This window comes from Toxotes jaculatrix, chromosome 14 (assembly GCF_017976425.1).
Source record: "Toxotes jaculatrix isolate fToxJac2 chromosome 14, fToxJac2.pri, whole genome shotgun sequence".
In the NCBI taxonomy this organism is placed as follows: Eukaryota; Metazoa; Chordata; class Actinopteri; family Toxotidae; genus Toxotes; species Toxotes jaculatrix.
This window is the reverse complement of record NC_054407.1, coordinates 18,365,532-18,388,181: the sequence shown is the minus strand read 5'-3', so window position 1 is coordinate 18,388,181 and position 22,650 is coordinate 18,365,532. Positions and strand designations below refer to the sequence as shown.

At 39.9% G+C, this 22,650-nt stretch overlaps 2 protein-coding genes across 2 annotated transcripts in view; both read right to left on the bottom strand.

Moving 5' to 3' along the window:
• Nucleotides 1-303: 303 nt before the first annotated feature.
• tmem236 (transmembrane protein 236) lies at nt 304-3,588 on the bottom strand. Its single transcript, XM_041054921.1, has 4 exons — nt 3,325-3,588; nt 2,592-2,664; nt 1,670-1,793; nt 304-1,234 (listed from the first exon to the last, which is right to left on the bottom strand). Exons 1-4 carry the CDS (start codon nt 3,576-3,578, stop codon nt 594-596), a joined length of 1,092 nt encoding a protein of 363 aa, XP_040910855.1. The 5' UTR covers nt 3,579-3,588; the 3' UTR covers nt 304-593.
• A 2,819-nt stretch (nt 3,589-6,407) lies between these two features.
• The window catches only part of LOC121193772 (collectin-12-like), a 35,626-nt gene continuing 19,383 nt past the window's right edge, over nt 6,408-22,650 (bottom strand). The window contains exons 4-24 of the mRNA XM_041056236.1: nt 21,420-21,506; nt 20,231-21,274; nt 19,205-19,750; nt 18,921-19,063; nt 18,660-18,769; nt 18,340-18,482; nt 17,448-17,506; nt 15,281-15,356; nt 13,399-13,483; nt 13,078-13,153; nt 12,772-12,867; nt 12,500-12,646; nt 12,210-12,300; nt 11,816-12,011; nt 11,286-11,380; nt 10,031-10,119; nt 9,715-9,802; nt 9,526-9,580; nt 9,174-9,327; nt 8,714-8,835; nt 6,408-8,258 (exon numbers count right to left, since the gene is read on the bottom strand). Of these exons, the coding sequence (XP_040912170.1) occupies nt 8,027-8,258; nt 8,714-8,835; nt 9,174-9,327; nt 9,526-9,580; nt 9,715-9,802; nt 10,031-10,119; nt 11,286-11,380; nt 11,816-12,011; nt 12,210-12,300; nt 12,500-12,646; nt 12,772-12,867; nt 13,078-13,153; nt 13,399-13,483; nt 15,281-15,356; nt 17,448-17,506; nt 18,340-18,482; nt 18,660-18,769; nt 18,921-19,063; nt 19,205-19,750; nt 20,231-21,274; nt 21,420-21,506 (3,734 nt within the window). The 3' untranslated portion in view covers nt 6,408-8,026. The remainder of the gene's footprint in view (nt 8,259-8,713; nt 8,836-9,173; nt 9,328-9,525; nt 9,581-9,714; nt 9,803-10,030; nt 10,120-11,285; nt 11,381-11,815; nt 12,012-12,209; nt 12,301-12,499; nt 12,647-12,771; nt 12,868-13,077; nt 13,154-13,398; nt 13,484-15,280; nt 15,357-17,447; nt 17,507-18,339; nt 18,483-18,659; nt 18,770-18,920; nt 19,064-19,204; nt 19,751-20,230; nt 21,275-21,419; nt 21,507-22,650) is intronic.

Here is a 22,650-nt window from a genome sequence, read left to right as displayed (position 1 = left end):
CCATGAGTGACCCCCTTCACGTTACACATAGTTTGTTATATTTGTTGCAGTCATTTGATCCATTATTAATTTAGAAATATTGATTTGTAGAGCTGTGATCAACTTGAATTCAAAATGTTTACACCAGTGTTAAAACAAAGGACTTTAATATAGTTTGTTGGAAATGGTTCAAAATGTTTTTTTTTTACAACAAATACTTTTTTTTTTCATCACTCTTTGTGGTATGTTAACAAATGTGTTACAGATAAAAAAAAAGCCCAAAACAATGAAAAATTTAGCAGAAACACAAAATTAAGTGTCAATAAATACATCTAGATTCAAATATGGCACAGCAAAATGAGAACAGTTGGCTTATTGTACACGCCAGCCTCCACGCTTTTTTTGTTTTAAAGCCATAATCATTTTTGCATTTCGATTTGGATGAATGGCCTTTCAATTCATTTGCAGACATTACCATTCAAAACATGCTTTCCCTCATCATCAGGACCAACACGGTTTCCGCGGCACCTCTCCCTACGCATAAATATACCAACTGTTCAAGCATCCACAATCAAAGCAGATCTTTCATTAACAACAGAACCTGCCACTCCTCCTCAAAACATGCTCTGCCTTCTGAATATCCGCAGCTTGGTCAGGAATGTAAAGTAGATAAATGTCAAGCTCACCAGCACATTTTTCAGTGGATATAACACAGGTGTCACATAACCAAACACCGCAATCAGAGCGACCCGAATGATAAAGAAAGGAAGGTCCTGCAGAGCAACTCCAGCAGAAGACAACAAAGGGTTGTGAGGAGTGATGACCATGCGGAAAGTGGACAGGAAGCCAAGAATGTAGACAGGGAACACCCAGGCCGAGTAGAAGACTGATGGCTCTCCTGCTACTCTCACCATCTCCACAGTGTCTAACCAGAATAGAAAACTATCCACAAACACCTCTGACCTCCCATCCCTCCTCCACAGGAAGCCTAGATGCCCAGAGTAGGACCGAGGGCGTGAGGATGAGGAGTACAGGTAGGCAGTGCTCGGTGCTCGTGAGCTTGGAGTTGAGCGGCTGGGTGAGCCAGCAAAATCCTGCCATCTGCCTGAGGCGCTGCCATTTCTGGCCTCTGGATGGCCTTGGGTCACACCATTCTGGCTTTCATCAGGGTGCAGCTGGCCTGAAACGGTGGTCACCTGTTCCAGGTGGGTGAGGATGGGGCCTGGCATGTCAAGGTCAGGATCCAGGCTGTCTGCTGCAAATGACAAGAGCATACACAGCTCCAGCTGCTATACTAGATACTGTCTATGATAGCATAATTGTTATCCTCAAGTCCAGCCAGTGTCAAGATTATTGGTCATTTTCATCAATTGTTGTTTGCTATCATACTAATTGATTTTGATTTTGAACAGACTGAGCATTGGCCATAACGTGAACGATCCACAGAAATAGAGTTTCTTTGTCACTGTTATCATGAGATTCATTTTTCAGTTACACTCATTCAGTCATGCTCTGCCACCAACTCTCTGACCTCATGTTACCCTACATTAAAATGAGTCCAGTGAGTCATGTCAGTTTCATGGCCCAAAATCACAAATTTGCCCCAAAATCTTAACATTCAACACCCTTGTGGATGCGTTCACCTCTACATCTTGTACTTTTTAATAATGCCAACAACTTCAAGTCTTACATGGTCCAATGAGTCTGCAGGGCCGAATCCTCTCTATAATATCCACACAGATGAGGGAGAAAAGCACCAAGGAAACAGGTAACTCAGCGAAATGGTCGAGCCTGGGTCCTCTGTCCACCTGCACCTACAGTATGACAATAACAGTGGAAAAACAAACGCGAAATCAATAGCAGAAAGAAGTGATCTGCCACACAGAAATTATGAGGGATGAAGCAGGATGAAACGAAACTGAAATTCTTCATTACAGCATTTGGCTGCATTGAGACACAGGAGCTCCTGCATTCCAAATTTTATGAACCCATCCGATTTTATTACCCCATAATTATAGACATTAAGATGCTGCTGAATGCCCTTAACACAAGATTAAGAACTATGAGATGTATAAATATGTCCGACAAGTCTTTGAGGTCAGATACTCTTATTTGTGTCATAGCTTGTCGTAGAACAAAATGGTGAAGGACATATCATAACATACGTGTAAAAACTCCTGTCTTTTTAGGGCAGAGGATGGTATTAAAGTTTGGGTTAATGGCCAACTTGTTATGCTCACCATGGGTTACTGAATACCCCAGAGAGAGTCCAGTCTTGTGATGAGGCACACATTTCCTTTTTTTCCATTATGATGGTGCTAAAATCTGTGAATGCACAGCCAATAACTAAATCTCAAAAGACAGATTAAAACTGGTGACAAGCAATGCTTTTCCCTCTCTGTGGCGCATTGTGCCATTTCGACCATCACTCAGTGAGTAATTATGGTGCTCTGAACACATTCTCTTACACAAGGGGGTCATAAAACGAACTTGCGCCACAAATGGACTGTTTACAACAAATATGCCTCTTCAAGGACCCCATCGGAGCATGACAGAACAAAACGTCAACAGGTGCTCCTCAGTGACAAGAAGATCGGTCATGATGGCATTACCTTGGAGCTGGCGATTAAAATAGCAAAGCACGGTAATGTGCACAGGATGAGATACGCCAGCGCTGTTGGTCTCCTGAAAAAGAAAACAGGATGTTTTAGTTCACACCTCAGTATGATGAATAAAAAGTGTATAAACTGAAGCTTGTCCTGTCATTGTCAGATTACATTGCAGTTACAATGGAGGAAAGTATAATCTCAAAATACCTTAGTATTCATTCTTCTCAATACTTGTGCTCCACTACATGTCATATTTACTCATGACATTATCTGTCATCCATAGTTACTAGTTACTTTGCAGACTAAAGTGCCGCCATGTAAATTCTGCTGAACAAAGGCCGCTAGATGAAGGTAAACACTGAGACACAGTGAAACAGTAGCACAAGCAGAAAAGAGTCATAAACTGAAAGTAATGTCAGTTATAAAGCGATATCTAGCTAAAGCTTGCTAACATTAGCTACCATAAGGTACTGGTCACACCAGGCTGAGTAAGCTGGTAGCAGCAGAACCCCTGAGTGGATCAAACTGAACAAGTTACTTTGACTTAAGATTAAACTATACATAAAAAAAAATCCCATTAGTGTATAAAATATGATGCCTTGTTGAAGATGTTAACCCCAGGGGTCATTTTACATCTTGAGTACTTTCATTTATGATACACAATAGTTCTGATAAAGAATTTACATGTAGATACTTTATCACTGTGTAATTACAAAAATGTTTCCCATGTACTCACCACTGTGTGATCTCTGTGAGGAACCTCCGTCGCTTCAGGATCATATATTTGAGAGGTACCCACACCAGCAGGGTCACAGAGGTCACATAGGCGATAGAAGCCGCCACCACAAGCCAGTACGCTGTTAAATCCCGTCCTCTGACATCTCGTATGAGGCTGGCGAACCTCTCCATTATCACAAAGACTGGTACGATAAGAGCTGCAAACTGCAGCACCTCATACAAGACGAGTTTGACCGTCTTCCCCGAGAGCATGGTCCCTGAACACCAGTTGCTGGTCTGAGCTTGGAGCTAAAGACTTTGACAATCATCTCCCACAGAATGAGCCAATGGAGCCATTGGACTCTGCACACTGACATTGCTTACACTGCACTGGAGGCTGTATTCTTTTATTGCTGAGGTAATGAGGTGGTCATGCTCGCCTTTTTATGGGCTCACAAAGAAGAGCACTCCCATCCCATAATTTCAAGGAGAAAATTACATTAAGCCTGCTGTTGAACTGTACACATGATGTGGAGAAATTACATGATCACACTGAGACCCATGTCTGTTTTAGGTGTTTTTTGGATGAGCGAAAATAATATAATATAATATAATATAATATAATATAATATAATATAATATAATATAATATAATATAATATAATATAATATAATAATAATAATATAATATATATATAATTATAAAACAGGAATATACATATATAACTTTGTATGGAGCTGCAACAAAATGAAAAATATAATGTGAAATTAAGCAATTCTTAATATTTTCTTACCCCTTTGAAAATTTAATTCTCAGTGGCTGCAAAGCAAAACTGTATTGCCATCTTCAGCTGAGAACACTTTGCAGATTTCATCCTTCTGGACTTGTTAGCTCTCACACACACTGATCTCCATCTAGTGGCAAAGCAAAGGACAGTTTTTATAGCTCCTGAAAATGTGGATTAAATCCAACACTGTGTCCACATTCCATACTATGCACAGACTCTAAGCAGGTTTTGAGTATGTATTGTGTTCACACTGAAAATGTGACAAAATATACTCAGAGCACGACCGCATGCAGACTAAATATGATTTTTGAGTGTGGGAAAAACATTTTGATGTCTCTTTGTGAGGCTTAACTGGAAGTAGCTTTCCAAAGCTGCAGTTTGGCATCAATTGTCACACATATATTATTTGCTATAGGTATGATGTGTTAAACTATGTAGATTTCTTTGTAGACTATCTGCTAAAACAGTATACTATAACAAGTTCTATGTAGTATGTGATGTATAGGATTTCTATGTCATATGGCCTTAGGGCACAGTTTCAGTATTCCTTGGAAAAATTAAATATTCATGACTACAGAAATTGCTTACATTAAATAACCAAAACTGTAGCATTCGTGTAGGACCCCACAATTTCTTCTCATCAGAGCAAATCTTTGTAAAGTTAAACATAACTAAATAAAAACATTTAATGTATTAAACATGCTCTACAAAATGCTCTGAAAAAAAAGGTTATACATATTATTCTGTACATTTGGCCTGGTTTTATTGTGAATACCAATTAATAAGTATGGTTAAAAGAATACATACAAACAGCAGGGTACAAGTTTAGACAGAACCTTTACAATAATGTTGGTTTAAAACTTAAAAACAGGCAGCATCTCAATCCTGTACAATAAAGTTACATCGGGGCTGCAGTCCAATGCCTTGGTGCAACAAGATGTTACATCTGGATGATGTGTGATGACTAACTGGCTCCTGGTCCCGTGGTCCCAGAATAGCAGCTACTTTGATATTCTCGGCCCTCTTTGATCCAACAGATTAACACTATTTCACTCTAGCATTTAGTTGAAGGCAGCAAAAAAAAAAAAAAAAAAAAAAAAAAAAGTTTTCCTTATCTTTGAATCAACTATGTTAATGCTAAAATCAAGTTCTGGAGAATTAAACGTACTTGTGTTTGCAAAGTCCCAGGTACCAAGCTTAAGTTGTGGGTTGTTATATTCTTAAGGCGGCACAGGGGTGACAGGAAGCAGCACATCTGAAACACAGACTCTCTAGAGAAATTGAAATGACACAAATTTACAGTCAGATCAAAACACAAATTTGCCTTGCGATTGGAACAGCCGGTTAAACATATTTAAAACTTCTTGATAATTCCTTCATTTAGCATCATTCAATATTACACAACAGATAAATAATTTTACTGTTTCATCAGCTTTTTCCAATCCAGTCAGTTTTTGTAAAAATCAGCTCTTTTCCAAAGACATTTAACTTGAAGAAGCTCGACAAATAGAAGACGAAGAAGCTGTATGAAAGTATGAGAATGAGACCTTGTACAACTGATCTTATCTTCAGAGTAGCACTGTAACGGATAGCTTATGGAGACTTTGTTAAAGAGATGTTTACAAATCAGACAAAACAGACTGTACTTGTCCAGGATCAGAGAAGCTTCATTTCAGTTCTACTTCAGGTAGAATTTGTTTTAGTGTTAGACAGGTCTGAGAAAGGACAGCTTTGAAATGCATACGGTGGGTGGAGGTGGGGGGGTTAGATCAGTTTTCACATTACCATTTGACCCTACAGTACAATAAGTATCAAACACAGAGAGAAACGTCCATGTTCTCATGTGAGCCATTTAAATATACAACTAAGTTAGGCAGAATATCCCATATTCCGCTTTTCTCTGAATACATACATCCTGCACTGCTTCTTCATTTAAAATAGCATAACAATAATCAAAACATAAATTAAAATGCACTACAAAAAAAAAAAACATAGTATTCAATTTTCAACACTGACTAAAGAGATGCTTTAAAGACACTGGGATGGTTCAGAGAATTCACCCCTTAGTAGCCAAGTCTGTGGTACGAGTCTGTTAGTACAGCTCCTGAATGGAAACAGAGCTAGTCTTAACATCCACCAACAAGCACGCACAACTGCTTGTTTTGAAAAGGAAAACTCTGCAGTATGAAGCGAGGAGTCACTGAAAAAACAAAAACAACAAAACAAAGGAAAAGAAACATAAAATTACCTAGTGTTTTTTTTTCTGGCATGTGGCTATTTTTTTTTTTACTTTGTTCTCTTTGGCTTTTACACCTTTTAAGTCACCTGGGACATCATGACTGCAGAGTTCACCTTTAAGGCTGAGCAAAACACCCGGAGCTGTGTTAACATACACCCCACCCATGAGGTCATCATGTGGCTTCACTACTAGTTCAGTACAGTATATACAAGAGTCATGTGCATGCTTGAATTCCTCTTGTTTCTTTTCCCTCCAAAAAACAAAGTGGCTTCAGTTTTCAGTACTTCTAAAAGTTGACAACATATACAGACTGTAGTAGCCTAACGTTTTGAGCATTGCTAAATGTCCGTTTTCTGATATAAAAAAAAGAAAGAAAGAAATGTAAATGTAAGTCAACGCCCCTTTTTTGTGACGTGATTAGCACTGTAGTTGCTTTAAATGTGTGAGAAGGCTGTGGCATGTGGATTTCTCTCCGTGTTAGTGTGTGAGTGAAGGTAAATTATCACCTACAGCTGAGGATGTGTGAACTGAGTGCTGTAACTATATTTTGTAATATGTCAACTATTGTTACACCTGCCTGTAGTGTGTTTGGGTATCGTATGTGTGTATCCAGTGTGCATGCTGGGGGTTAGTAATTGCATACGTGACATGTTAGGTTGAAGTGGTTACAGTTACACTTGTTTTCTCAAAGCAATTTGGCAATGCCTTATTTAACGGGTCTGTAATTTCTTAATTATTTCCTTCAAAGTTTCTTGGAAAGAGATATGGAATTAGGTACTAATTATCAATAAAGTACTGTACAAACTGCTACACTTCTGAGTGATTAATTTAAATTAACTGCTAGTGTCAGCTGAGCATGCAAGAATGTGAAATTACAAACAGTCTACAAACAAACACACTGTATAGAGTATGAAGAATAAATGTTTTGTTTTACCTAGGTTTAAATAGAGCCTTTTTATTTTAAAGAAATTCCTCTGGAATTTATCAAAAACTGCCTATAAATTCCAACTAAAGCCTAACTACAGGAACTTGTCTCATTTCCTCTAGAACTAGTACATAACTATATAGTTCTTTCCAAGAAACTTCCTGGGAAATTAATAACGTACCAACCCAGAAAATAAATGGTTAACACTATTTTTCCCACAATCCTGCCAATGGCAGGAAACAATGAGTGTCAGGTCTTGTACATAAAAATGGACAATGCATATATTGCTATTAGATCTAGATTTGGAAGTGATCAGGCTTGAATGATGACGAAAAAATTAAATAAGTGCAACTGAAGATGAAAGTGCAGCTGAAACCTCCTCCATGTCTGCACATCTAAAAATCAAGTGAAGACATGGAGGAGAAAATGCAAGAACATAAACAAAGAACACAGAGTCCATTTTAGGCCATGTGTAGCTTTGTGTGGGCTCTTCAAATAAAAAGCTCATGATCACTTCTAAACCTGGACTGAGAAGTGTAACTGTAACTGTATATTTATTTGTATAGCGCCCGGATAAAAAAAAAAAAGTGTGTCAAAGGTCAAGGATAGTCTACTCTTTTTTGTATTTTTCCCATCCATCTGGTGTTTCATGATAAAACAAATCATAAAAATATAATAAAAGAAATGATCTAAGACCACTATTTGATCAGGTCTGATGCATGTGTGTGTGTGTGTTTATGTGTGAGGACACCAGTGAGCTAAGGGGGCCCTATAGCAAGGCTTTCTCTGAGTAGGGGGCCTGTGCGGCGTCTGAGGAAGGTGCTATGCTGGGACCGGAGGGGGTGCTGTAGTTTGGTGTCTGCGTCATGCCTGTGGGAGTCGTGCCTGGGGCGGGGCCCGGGGCGGTGGCTGGGTTCTGGTAGGACTGAACGTCTGCTGGGGCCATGCTGCCTGGAGCTGCAGTGTAGACTGGCGGCTGGCCCATGTACATATGAACGTCACTATGGAAAAGAGTGAAGCCGCATAAATTACAACACTACAGCAAAGTGGAAACATTTAACAGTGGGTGGAAGGTAGAATCACAAAGCCAGCATTTGAAAAATGACCAAGTTTCAAGTAATAGCCACGACCAGCTCAAACAATTACAGGCCAGGTAACACCAAGAGGTGTGAAATTAGCCTGTAATTTAACTCACATGGTTATTTTAGCCTAATTTAGATTTTAATAGCACTAATTTCCTCTGTAGAGGAGCAGGGTAATGTCATATTCACCAACATGCTGCTCTCAATTTCTCTTTTTAATACGCTTTTCATTCACAAATTCAATTTGAATGGACAACAAAAACACGAACAAAACAGCAAAACGTGAAGGAATCACACCAAAATACTCTAACAATGTACTTGAACCCGGCTCTGATGTACCGGGACACTGGGACAAGATATTATACGAGACTCACCCAGGAGCTGGCTGGCCAGGTATGGGGGTTCCAGCCGGAAGCTGCTCCATGGGAACAGTGTAACCCTGCACTGCAGTACCGCTCATGGCATATGAACCTGATGCAGGCTGACCAGGGTAGACCTGTGGTCAACAACATGTACAGAGCACATAATGAGGGCTACTGAGACAATAAGTGGCTAAACTGAGAGCAGTTCAGGCGAGCAGAATGGTACAATAACAGATGGGTAACCAAGGCACATTTGATAATGAAGAACCAAGATTGTTTTATTTGAAATTTCTGCCTCCTCAGGCAGAAATTCCTAAAGTGAAAAAACACAATATAATGTGCATTTACAGAATACGATGGGAAGTTTGGCCTCAAAAGATTTCTGTTAATGAAAATCCTGCTGTGTAGTACAGACACAAATGGGTCAAAGTATCACTGTCTCAGTGTCACACCTATGACAAGTTCACAATACCTGTTGTGCTGCATTGGCAGGCTGCTGCATGTAGTACTGTTGGCTCTGCAGCTTGGCATACATGGCATAGACTGGATCCTCATTCATCAACTTGGCATACAAAGACAGAGCTTCCATCACCTTCACGTTCAGCTCTGACAGCTCCGAGTGCTTCCTGATGATACAAACCCACACATACACATAAGGACAGTTATATTCCCTTAATTACATATTTAATGAGGGTCTGAATTACAGAGATGTGTGTAATATGATTTACATCAGATATCTGCATTCTTTTATTCTCGCACCTTTTTCAACTAATAACATTTTGTGGTTCTCTATTGGTAAAACATGTCATTTCTGTACAATGTACCTGTCTATATCCTCCAGCTTCTGGTCAATGAGGGGTCCCATTTGATTGCAGGCACCTGATAAAAATAATAATAATAAAAATGTTTCATCTTTACAAAAAACAAAAAAACAAAAAACACATTTGATACTGTAAACTGACAATGATTTATCTCACACTTTCATTCTTTTACTCAGATTATTTCATTCTTACCTTCAAGCTGTAGTAACTCAACGCTGTCTGACTGGTTGTCTGTGGGATCTGCACTTTGGATCATCTGCAGTAGCTGATCCATTTTGTCCTGAAAGTCAGAAAGAAAAAAAAACATTCTCCTGTGCAAATTAGTTCCCCAATTTATTTTTCTACAACAGAAAACCTTGGCTATTATTCTGACTTTGCTGTCCCCCAATTTTGAAATGTTAGATCATATCTTGAAACAAAACTCTTGCAACAGTGACACTTCAATGAGGCTGAAAAAGCTTAGTAAGCAAGTGCACACTGCTGTGTAGCACAGACACAGAGGACTTACCTCATCTATATATACAGGTTCTTGTTCCGGCTCTATGGTCTCCACCTGGATGTCCTCACTGAACTGTACTGTCTTCTTCTCTGTCTTTACTGTCAATTTCCAAACAACAGCGAATGCGGAAAAACAACGCAACAGTAGCAATCAGAAACACATGTGTAGGAAATCAGGATGCGCTGACCAGATACCCAGTAATGGTCTGATATTAGCGCAAAACGTCAGTCCGGATGTCAGGTGAAAAAAAACATAACAAAACCAAAAAAAAAAAGGAGGAACAAAGCAAACTAGCAGAGTGAACGTGTGCAGTTTGAGTATTTTGAGGGATAAAACATTTGCAGAAGTATCACTCAAAAGAATATGATGCAGTTGTACATCTGGATGTAATGAAGAAGCATGACAAACTCCAACCAGACAGCAACAAATCAAAGCGGGTAACAGTGAAAGCTGTGGAATCTACTGTGCTAGATGATGACCAACCCCCTTCTGTGGGGTACTGACAATTCACTGAACATCTTGAGCTTCAGTGCTCACTGCCAAACCAACATTAAACTGATGACACGTGTGTACGAGAGAGTACATGAAATTCCTTCGAACAGCGATGTGCTTTATAACTAAAATATGAGGCTCAAATGTGTTCTGTTATAACTACATCTGACAGGACACCGTACACACGTTTTGCTTTTCAAAAGGTGACGACCCAGGCTGAACATTTTTGTGGCTCACATAAAAATTCCATTGTGGCAGCAATGAAGACGTTAAATCCGTGAATGACTGAAATGAATGGATTAAAAAATGAGCATGCATCACTTCAAGAGCCAATGCCAAGAACTGTGAAAGCTGCATTTGAATAGCTTATTCAGAAATTACAAAAGAACAAATATTATGTGTTAATTCAGATTCGTTGTACCGGAATCAGGAAAGGTAAATGTTGTACGAAGATCTCTCTAATAAGAGGAAATATGTCGAAAATGTTATTAGAACAATTCTTGTACAGCTTTGTAGAAGTACAGGAAGTGTTACTGTTTGCTGCATGTAGTCACCAATATACAGTTTTCTGTTTATGTCACCAATAACCTGATTGTGTAGTCTTTGAGATTGTGCAGTGTACCTTGTGTTGCTTGACCAGTCGCATGTAAGTGATAAAGTATTTCCCACTCTGGGATCAATAAAGCAATACTGCTAATGGACTAAATGGGATATCAGAGAACTAGAGAAGACATCAATGGATAAAGGGAGTGTTCTGTGTGTGTGTACTCACTCATCTCAGGCTCTGCAGTGAGATCAGCAGTTACAAAGTTAGATGGGAACAGCCCAATTCCCTGGTAAGTTTCCCCTTTCCACCAGTTGGGGTCACTGAAAAAAAAAAAATCCAAACCACCCTCATATATGACAGGAAAGTACAATGCCTCTTCTACTTTTAATCTGTGATCTTTTGTTGCAGAATTCATATTAAAGATTCAAGAGATTAAATGTGCATATTATTTTACCACTTCGTTTTCAGTTTCTAAAATGTGAGGATATTTTTATAAATTCATTTTACACAATTTTTCTTCAAATTGTAACAGAATCCAAAAGCTGTTCATCAGATTGGTTGAGATGTGATAATGTGAGTGTGTATTTTAGGGGTATTTTCTTTTGAGCTGCTAGACTCAGGGCTCAACTTTAGTGCGTGCTTAACAAAGAACGGCCGCCCAACTCAGAAAGCCACCTAACTGCCCAAAAATTTGACAAACCCCTGTTTGCTGCCTGTACTTGCTTATTTTTTTTTGTGTGTGTGTAAAAGTTCACCTATCGTCCAGGATGGTGATGATTTCTCCTGACTTGAAGGTGAGCTCATTGTCCTCAGCGGCCTCAAAGTCGTAGATGGCGCGGACTTTTCTGCCATCTGACTTGTGCGAGGAGAGCAGGTTGGAGGTGCTCGGGTAAAGGCTTGACAGGGAGGTCTGCGGCTGCTGACGCTGCTCCTTCAGTGACAGCTCAATAGCTGCAAACAAAAGAGACACAGTGTGATTGTGTCTTTGCCCTTTGAAGTCCTTAAAGTTCATTAATCCAGTGTAAACTGTGATTCATGCAGTGCCAACAAAGACACAGAGGTGTCAGTGAGCACATTTTTAAGGACAATACATTTCTCCATTGACGGCTGAGACTAATTGTCTAAATATCAGCTATAAAGCCACCTTACCTTTGGCCAAGTCTTCCTCTTCTTTTTTGTTTGTTGAGGTGGACGGATCCTTTGCCACTAAAGCAGGGCTTGCTTTTGCTTGCTCTGCAGCCTGTGAACGAATTATAATCATACACTTAGGTGAATCAATAACTCATCACTTGAGCCTTAGTCTTAATTTTTAAGCAACTTAAATTAACCATTTACTTAAAATGTTTCTGCAAACCAAACACAGCAATTTAAAAATTACTAAAAAAAACAAAACAAACAACAAAAACAAAAAAAATGTCTATTCCACGCTATTAGCTTACCTGGGACCCCACTGCAGGGAAAGTGACACCCTGTTCACGCAGATTCTTAATCATTGCTGAGATCAGACTGAGTTGTGGATCATTGCGGAAGTCCTCTGCCCACTCCACCATGAGGGCCTTCAGCTTCTCACACACTTTGGGGTGGCCCTGGAGACACACGTGAAAAAGCATGCTATGTGAAGAAGCATGGTGTTTGACCTACTTTCAAGAAATCACAAATACTTGAGGTAAAATGGATAACACACACACACACAGCAAAAATGACCACATACCTTGTTTAAGACATTACTGACTTCACTGGCAAACTCTCTGGAGCACACCTCCAGGTGGAAAATCTTCCCACAGTTTGAGACACAAGCACCAAGAAGCTGTGAGGACAAAGGGTGAAAAACAACAGTTAACAAACAGGTAGCACCTACTAGGATTTAACTTAATATAGAACAAATTCAGCTACTCCACTAACTCCTGTGTTAGTGAAAGGTTAATTAAGTTAGATGACAAGAAGGAAACATGACGCTTCCATGAACTGAACCGTCACACTTATACCAAACATGGCTGTTTGTTTCCAGTTTGCTTACAGTCAGTGCCTGCATGGCCACATGAGGATCCTTGTGGTTCACTCTTCTCATTATAGAGCGGAGACATTCTTTAGGCCTGCAACAGAATGTGAGAAATAAAAAAAGATTTCTGGATATTAATGGCTTGTCCACAGAACAATGTCACTATAGACGTTTTTGCATTAAGAATCAATATTTATCTTCAGTTTTTCCTTGTACGCTTCAGTGTCCCTGGGTTCAATCTCCAACCCGGGGCTATATGTTTAAAAACTGACATATCTCAAAGAAAGGCTTATAGATGTGTTTGTGTGCGCCTTAGTGGTACAAAGACAGTTAACTAACCCAGTGCGTGACTGTCCTATCTTATCACATATGTCCAGGATGAGGCCCCAGTCCTCAGCTGTGTTCATCTCACTGGTTGCTTTCTCTGCAGGAAAGAAGCACAACAGCAGCAGAAAACTTAACGATTGCAGGAGCACCTTTTTCATGACTTATTGTAGCCACAGAGACACAGAGGAGAAGTGATGATCCTCCTAAGATCAGAAATAATAAAGCTTCTTGAAACCAAAATTGTGGTTGCGTGTGAGAACCTCTCCTTTGCTCTTCTTTTTGTGTTGGCTATGATATTTTGGCATAAACAAATTCCCCTGTTTCTAAAACATCTGTGTAAATAACAGCTATATTAAGCATCCTTGCAAATTAGCATAAATGCTAGAGAGATACAGAGGGCTAACAAAATAAGAGAGGCCCCTTACAATACGACAGTCCAGCAGTAAACACCAATCTGAAGCTCATAATGTTTGGTTTGTGTTGATACTCTCTAGAGTATTTAACTTGAAGTTTATTTGAGACTGTAGCTTCTTCCATTATGAAAATGTGCCAATTAATGTCTGTTGTTCAGTGGTGGTGAGAATTCCTCTTTGTCACGACAGCTTCCTTGTCTTCAGCAGTGGAAGAAGTAGTCAGATCCTTTACTTATATAAAAGTACCAATATAACACTCTGAAAATACCCCATTACAAGTGTAAGTCGTGCATTCAAAAGCATACTTATGTACAAAATTATCACAACCAAAATGTACCAAAATGTATCAAAGGTAAAATATTCGTTCTGCAGAAATTTGCTTCCAGTGACTTATAGATGATTTTGACAAGTTAATACTTATGCATCAATGTTTACGTGACATTTTACAGTTGTAGATCCTTGAGGTGGAGCTAGTTTTAACCATGTTATATACGGTTGTTTTATCAGCTTGTTTAGCCCAGGACAAAAAACAAAAAACATTTCTGTCAGGTTATTTATTGTAATATTAGATAAAAATAGAGAATGTCATGAACACACCCAACCCCTAGTTAAAAGTAGGTGATCACCAACAATGCCAAAGAGACACCTCACAGCATATTTATTCAAAAACAGAGCTTAACAGACTGAAAATGATCATTCACGCTGACTAACGCCCGACAGCCCAAGCATACCCATTATAAACTTTACCAAATTGGCATTTACTGCTTTGAGGTTGTTTGGTAATGTGCAGTGAGGTGTTTGTATACTCTGCCCACCCCCTGTCCAGTGCACATGCAAATGAAGTGGTTAACCACTCGGATAAGAACAAAGAGAGAAAAGGAAACACATCGTAGCTTTATGGTTTCGCACACCACCCCGCATCCTCTTTCACTTCCAGTAACTGTGAGATGTCAGGCTCATCATACTGGTTAGCCAACATACAATGGGATACAGTATGGTACTGATGAGGCAAATGGGTAGCTAGCTAGCTTCAATTAGCTGATGACAACATCTTTGTCACTCGTCTACAAGCAGTGAAACGGAACAAAAGATAAACTTTGCACATAATATGGCTTAAAAAAATCAAAAATTACAAGTTGCGTTAAGCTTTAACTCTTCAAATGTCGGACTTTGTGAACGTTTTCAAGGATTCTGGATGCTAGCTGTTGCTAGCTAAATCTCCACATTAAATAAGGCAAGCTAGTTAGCAACCTGAGATCCCTAGCTAACTGAATCATAACAAACATAGGGGAAGCAGACAGTATCAGTATCTGTTTTTATATCCTGCAGTACATACTGCAAGGTAGCCATTCACCATTAGCAGTGTAGATCCTGAGGCTAACCGAGGGGCTGTACACAGTTGTAGGACACAAACAAAGCTGTCTGACCACAGCTACTACAGCTAGCCTACTGATAATAGCCCCCAGTTCATGATTACTCACCAACATCTTGGTCAAATGGGTTGGTCGTGAAGAGAGGCATTGCTGGTGTATCGACAACAACAGATTTCGCCTTCCCCTGTTATTTTCTTTCCCTCTCTGCTTTATTTCATACAATAAAAACGCATAGTAACGACAACTTCATGAATGTCAATCGGAGCTAGCTGTCCCTAGTCTACACAGTCACTCCTCCGCCAGACGGCAACAAGCGAAGTATTCTGGGTAACTGTCCTGAGTTAAATAAACTGCTGTCACCGACTATAATTTAACCCTCACGCCGGTTAATTAGCTGTACACCGGACATGAAATGAACTATAAACTACAAATTGCCCTTGCCGTAAAAAAAAAACACATGTCATCGTCAGGTGATGGTGATCATGTGACGTTATCTCATCGCTTTGACCACAGAACAGATGAGAGACTCCCCAGCTTTTTATATTATTAAAAGTTAGATTTCACATCTGACCAGGTCCAAATCTAAAACCAGTATACTTAGGCTTGTCAAATCTGGACTTTGTACTGATATATCCAGTGGCTGAAGAAGTAGTCAGATATTTTTCCTAAGTAGAAGTACCAGTACCACAATGTGAGAATACTCCATAACAAGTGAAAACCCTGTAATATATACTGCAAGGTAGACATTTAAAGCACAGCACAGTTTAGCAACATCACAGAAGACAATCTCCAGAATGTTCATACAGTTGGTTCAAAACTTCTCTAGAACAGTTTGAATGAAAACATTCTAAACTTCATTAAGGGAGGATTTATTGCGGGATTGTTGTATTGGACTGCATTAGTTTTAGCTCCGTGTACCTAACAGACTGCCAATTGAGTGTATATTACAACACACACTGTGAGTAAACAACTGCAGTGCAGCCAATTAAATCCCTCATTTCCACATTCAGCGCTTAGTCCACACAGGTGCACTGAGGCCTACTTAGAAACTGAAGTCTCATTTAGCAGTTTGACAGACTGAGGGACAAAAGAGTTTTTTGAACAGCTCAGTCTGGCCTGTCGGACTTTAAATCTGGCAAAAGTTGATTATTACAAATTTCATTGTTAACACTGCCTCATTAGAATGTAGGCAGCATTTTACTGTTGTAGTTGCCGGAGGTGGAGCTAGTTTTAACTACTTTACATACATACATACATAAGAAGAAATAAGAAAAATGAATTGAAAAAAAAAAGAAATTTCACTGTTGTTTTGGAGAGATTTAGAGAAATAATGAGTGATTTTGGTTACAGCATACAGCTAAGCAGCAAGCAGCATCAAGTTTCCTTTCTTCTTCAGTTTTTATGGATAAATGAAAGGCTTTTCATTCCATATCATCTTAATCTGTTTATTACAATACAGAACAAAAAGCACTGACTCCACACACAGTTTATTTCACATTTTATTGTGATAAGTGTCCTGGCCTGATCCATAGGAAATTTAAGTCAGGCATAATAAGCCTTGAGCCAGATTACAAACTGCTACTCAGTCCTTAAGCATGATATGAATTTGCAAAGGTCAATCACATAACAATAACAACTGATTATGCAAATAATAAACATGTAACATATTTCACATATTGTATTTGGCATAATGAATAGATCATCTTATAATGGCTACATTACAAAACATTTACATAATGCTAATGTATGCCTCATACTGTGTAAAACTCATACTGGCAGTCTAAAGTCTAAGAAATACTATCCTTCATAAAACAGCAGCACTGCTCACACTGAGCATCTATTATCAAAAAAAAATGCCATTAATATTTGAGTTTGCAGAAAGGTGAAATTGATACTAGCTTTATTTTGTAGTTATTATGGAAGTTTGCAGTCATTTGCTGATGGTGAGTGGGTGTTCACCATTTTCCCAGGAGTTTATTTCTAAGCACAGTTCTGAATGGACACTGTGAAGTATTTGACATTATAAAAATAGTTCTGCTCTATTAACAACGTAACCCTCTGATATAGATTTTTTTTTTTGTGAGTGTAAAGATTAAAAAGGTAGTCAAGAAATAAAATGACATGAAATTCCATCCCAACCAACAATTCACCTTTTGTGAAATATTATTTACACATACACCTATACAACAGTGGCTGTACCAAACAATTACTTAGTTCAGCCTAAATAAATGACTACATTCTCATGTTTCCTTCAGTACAAATACTAAATCAATACCATAGTGGGCTGGCTCTGTGCTTGTTCTGTCTTCTGCACCATACTGTGTTGTAAAGTGCCTTTGTAAACACAAAGATCAGTCAAAGTCTCAGTGATGCTTTACTGGGCTGGCTTTATCAGAGGCCTCTGTTCACTTAGAGCTCCTCCTCATGTCCTTCATTGTCCTCACATCTTCAACCTCAACTTCAGCCTCTTTCTCCTTTCTCCCAAAGACAGCTCACACTGTCTTAGATGGATGCTATAAAACCGGAGCTTTTACTGTGAAGAGAACAACAAAAATACATCACTAAAGATTGATTTTAACACCATTAAAGATGTGCTTACAGGCTGGTATATTTACAGTTACACTTCTCTGGGAACATAGAGACTGGAAATTTTCTATAGTTTTCTTATTGTCAACAAATCAAATGAAAAGAGCAGTGAATTTATCATGTGTTGTCAAAGTCTGATGTTCTATAGCTCATTCCTCTGTGCCATAGACCTTCATTCTTGTCCAAAAACAACTAAAAACACATAAGATAGTTTAGTCTACTGCTGTTTCCAAGGTCAAAAATAAACTCAAGCTTATTATTTTTTTTATATTTTTAACATGGATGAGAGGTCCTGGAGGTGCCAAATGGGAACTGTAGTTTACTTTGAGCCAGTCTCACTTACTGTATAAATTCCTGTTGCCATAAAAACTACAGTTTCCAGCTGTTTTAGAAAATTATAAATGTGTAACCTGTTTTTATGTGGAGAAGGAATGAATAAACTTAGAGCTAAGTGCCACAGACGGAGAGGGAAAGTCTGAAAATATTGACTGACTAACACATTCTCGTTTTGGTCATGCACAAACTCACACAAACAGGAGATTTAAAAATTCAAAGCGCTCTGATATATGGAAGGTACTAACAGTCAGAGGCACGTTCACAGATGAAACCAATACGGTCAGTGCAGTAGAAATCATTCCAGTTGGCATTATGGATTAGACCAGCGCAGTCCTCGCCATCTTCATGACCATGGGTCCAGTTATCAGGCTGGCCAGGCTTCCACTTCCTAATAGTGACAACACGAACAATATGTATCAGAGCTCAAGCATCACAGAAGGTGTTTGCTAGTTAGAATCATTGACGCTTGTTGTTTTGAATAGAATTAAGCAAGGAATCAAGTCAAAAGTCATTTAAACACATGGATTCTATTTGCTGTAAAAACCAATTTGGCTGGTTAACTCACTTGAACACAGGTATGGTGCCATCCACCCACTTCCAGACATTTTCCTCCTCCCTGTCAGTAAGGCCAAGCCAGAAATAACCTTTTCCAGCAATTGCATTTCTCACAAATTGCTACGGAAAGAAGGGCAACAGATATTTCACAGGATAATTAGTTCAGAAAAAGACTATTCTGTTTTTTAAAAAATTGATTTTAAATGATTTGTTTCATTTTTTAAAGGCAATGATAATGGTATAGACAAGCTCTGTGTCTGATTTTATTTACCTGTTCCTCATTGTCTTTGATAATGAGCATATGAGACGATATGTTTGTACAAAACTGGTTGGCCTCATCAAAGTTGAGTCTCTGAGAACCAGAGGAGAAGTAATAGCAGCTGTCTCCAAACTTTCTGAACTCAGGCGGGCACCCTGGAAGGATTAAATACCAGAAAGTCACATTATACAAGTAAATTCACTGAAGAAGCATTTTTTGCAAGAGGTATCAAAAAGACATACTATATAATGAGCCACATATTCTATTTTCTATCCTTATATAATCATTTAGCTCACCAGATGTTGCAGTAGGGACGACAGAGGGCTGGACCTGCCGGGACACAGAGCCCTGAGGTTCCTCTGCTGGTTTGAGAGGCTCAGGGACCTGAGTGGGCTGGAATGGCTTTATAACTATAGGAGGTACAGGCGCAGATATCCCTGGTAGCCCTGGAGGACCAGGAGGGCCAATGGGTCCAACAGGCCCACGAGGCCCATCCAGCCCTGCAGGTCCTGCTGCTCCTCTGGGCCCTTGTGGCCCTTGTGGTCCTGGCATTCCTGGTGGTCCATCCCTACCAGGAAGCCCTGGAGCCCCAGGGTCACCTTTATCACCAGGGTTTCCAGGTCGCCCTCCAGACCCTCTCGATCCTTTAGCCCCCGGAAGACCTCGAGCACCAGGTGGACCCTTTGGACCTATTGCACCTGGTAGTCCAACAGCACCTTTCTCTCCTTTAGGTCCCACCAATCCTGGCATCCCTTTGTCTCCTTTCTCACCCTTTTGCCCTGGCTGGCCCACTGGTCCCTGGGGACCCTTGTCACCCCTGGGGCCCCTTGGACCTGGTGGACCTGAAACATAATAACTACAGATGAGTGGACCGTATGTGCCTGTTTCTGTTGGGGTCTTAGAAGTTTCAGCACTGTAAGAAAGAAAACATGCCATTTATTTCTTGTACTTTAGTTAATTATTGTTTTGGAGATACAACGTGAACTTGAGACTATATGTATAATATAGTCTTCTTTGGTATGGAAATCCTTTCATTGTGTGGGGACCTGAATTTGCAAGAGTTTATCAGATGACATGAGATACTCTGAAACTATAACAGTTTTTTAAAACAGGTGTAAAGATTTTGCCACAGGAAATGCAACCAGGAAGGATGGACTATCCACATATGAAGTAATGCCTAAAATAATTAAATCTACATGTCACAATTTTCAACAATAGTTGGACAAGTGTGTTATGTTAAATCAAAGCAATAAATCATGTTATGATCTAAAACCTGTCAGACCATTTTCACGGCGCACACCAAATACATTTTGTATTCTTACCCTGCAGGATGGTGAAGTTGGTGATGAGCTGAGAATGCTTGCTGTCCACCACCTTCATCTCCTCCATCACAATAGACAGGTTGTTGACCTCTCTGTCCAACCTGACTGCCAGCTCATCCTGCTGGACGCGCAGGTCTTTGCTCTCTGCCTTGGCTTCTGTCACGCTAACGTTCAGCCCCAGTAACAGGTCTGAATGCCGCATCACTGTCTCAGCACAGGACCTCAGGCCATTCAGGTCAGAGCTGATGGCACCTAGGAGCTGCGTGGCAAAGCTCACGTTTCCAGTCACGCGGTCCATGTCATTCTCATGTCTGTCTAATCGTGCTTCCAGCTCATCAAATTTAGATGAGGTGGCGTTATCGTGGTCTCTCTGGTGGTCCATCAGCTCACGCATGCTCTGGTCATGTCCCTCAGTGAGAGTTGAGGTGTTCTGGATCTGGCTGGCTAGTGTGTTGAGCTGAGCCCCTAAGTCCTCAAGAGCTTCCCCATTGGCCCGTGCCAGGGCTGAATTGTTGGCTGCCAAAACCTGGAGATTCTGGACCTTTTCCTTAAGCCACTCTGTGTCAGCCCGGTTCTGTCTGGCTGTCTGCTGTAGACCCTGGTAATCATTCTTCAGTTTCTGCACAGCTAGGCCTGCATCTTCGACCGTCTTTTGTAGAGTGCTGAGCAGATTGCGCTGCTGGGACTGGGTGATGTTTAGCGAACTGATCCCAACCTGGGTCTGGCTCTGCACTTTGACCTGGCCCTGTATCTCTGACTGGAGCCGTGCAGTGTCTGTCTGGAGGTTGTCAATCATGCCACTGTAGGAAGTCAGGGTCTGGTTTAGCCCCCGCAATGAAGCAGCATTGCCTTCCAGAAAACTCTGCAGGGACACATGACCGTTTTGCATGTCATCTCCTGTGATCCGGAGCTCATCTAGGATGTCCCTGTTGCTGGTTGCCCTGAGGGCAATGTCATTCAGTTGGTTCTGTAACGCCTCAAGATCTGATTTGAAAGTCTTGATTTCACTGGTGGCATTAATTGACTTCTCTCCTGCCTGATCATCTGGAAAGGTGACACACAAAAATATCTATGCTAATAGAAAGTAAAAACATGGTAAAATGTCACGGTCACTCAAAATCTTGCTCACAGCTATATTAGGTGAAAACTATCCATATTTGATATGTAATATTGTGTTAATGAGACATACCTAGTTTCTTCAGATCTGTCTCCACAGCATTGATCTTGCCTCCATAATTCTGCATTCCCTCTGTGACATTGTCCATTCTCTGGACCACTGACAAAAGAGAGAAGAGAGAGTATAATGTAAAGAGACAGACGAACAGTGTGTAGACTTACAGGGGGAAAAAGCAATGAGTCAAACAGACAATGATATGATGCTAATGCAGTATGTTTCCTTACTGTTTGAACCACTTACACAACCATCACAGATCCAAAGACACTAACACAGGAAATGCATTCAACCCTCTGTTGACTATAGTAACACAGGAGATCAGATAGATAAATGATTCTGATCACAAGTACATTTAACTGATAATATTTACATATTTAAAAAGATTTTACATGCAAAACTTGTATTGGAAAACTTGTAAAATTTGTATTGGAGTTTTTTTTTGTTTTGTTTTGTCTTGACTACTACTGCTACTTTTACCTCTGGAAATAATCAGCACACCACAGACTGAGATCTCCTCAAGCATCTAAGTGTAAACACGGCTGCAGCACGTCTTCAGTCAAACAGATTTTGAACAGCAGGGGGTGCTGTTGTACTCATACCTCTCCAGTAAATAACTGGAAACTCAAACACCAATTCTGGATGTTGAACAGGGTGAAGGGTTTCCTAAGTTTTTTTTTGTTTTGTTTTGGGTTTTTTTGTAACTGGGCAACTGTGTATTTGTTGATTGATACAAATCTCAGTTTTCAGAGTACATTCACAAATTCCGCCTCATGAGTGTAAACAACGTGAAACAGATGATGAGTACCACACTAGCACACTCTAACTCTGGTTCCACTTTCTCTTTCCCCCCCTCACATCTGCAGCAAGAGTCCCTCTCCTCTCCTCCACCATTTGTTTTTCTGTCGGCATGAGGGCGTCTAAAAACTGCACTGGAAAACATCCTACGCTTTCACTGTTATCATTCCAGAAGTGACACAAACAGGGAACAATAACATGCACTTGGGACAAACAAAAACACATGGGCCCAGTTTCAAAGAGCTGTTGGTCAACTGCTGGGAGATGGAGTATGCAGCCTGGGTCTACTCTCCTTCTCTTCCAACATTTTATCTTTTCGAGCACAGAGAAATATAGTACAGGCCCATGTTTTATTTGTTGCCCATATCATCCATCCAGTCATTTCAGACCACTGTATTTCTAGAGAACTACCATTGATTAACAATGACATAAATGTAACACACCAGAAATA

Bases quoted from the DNA above. Each gene is read 5' to 3' on its own strand.
- tmem236 (XM_041054921.1), bottom strand. From the start codon at position 3,578: ATGCTCTCGGGGAAGACGGTCAAACTCGTCTTGTATGAGGTGCTGCAG. The intron at 2,665-3,324 runs GTGAGTACATGG...TTTCTTTTTCAG, and splicing joins CTCACAGAGATCACACAGTG to GAGACCAACAGCGCTGGCGT. The intron at 1,794-2,591 runs GTAATGCCATCA...GTCATACTGTAG, and splicing joins TTTTAATCGCCAGCTCCAAG to GTGCAGGTGGACAGAGGACC.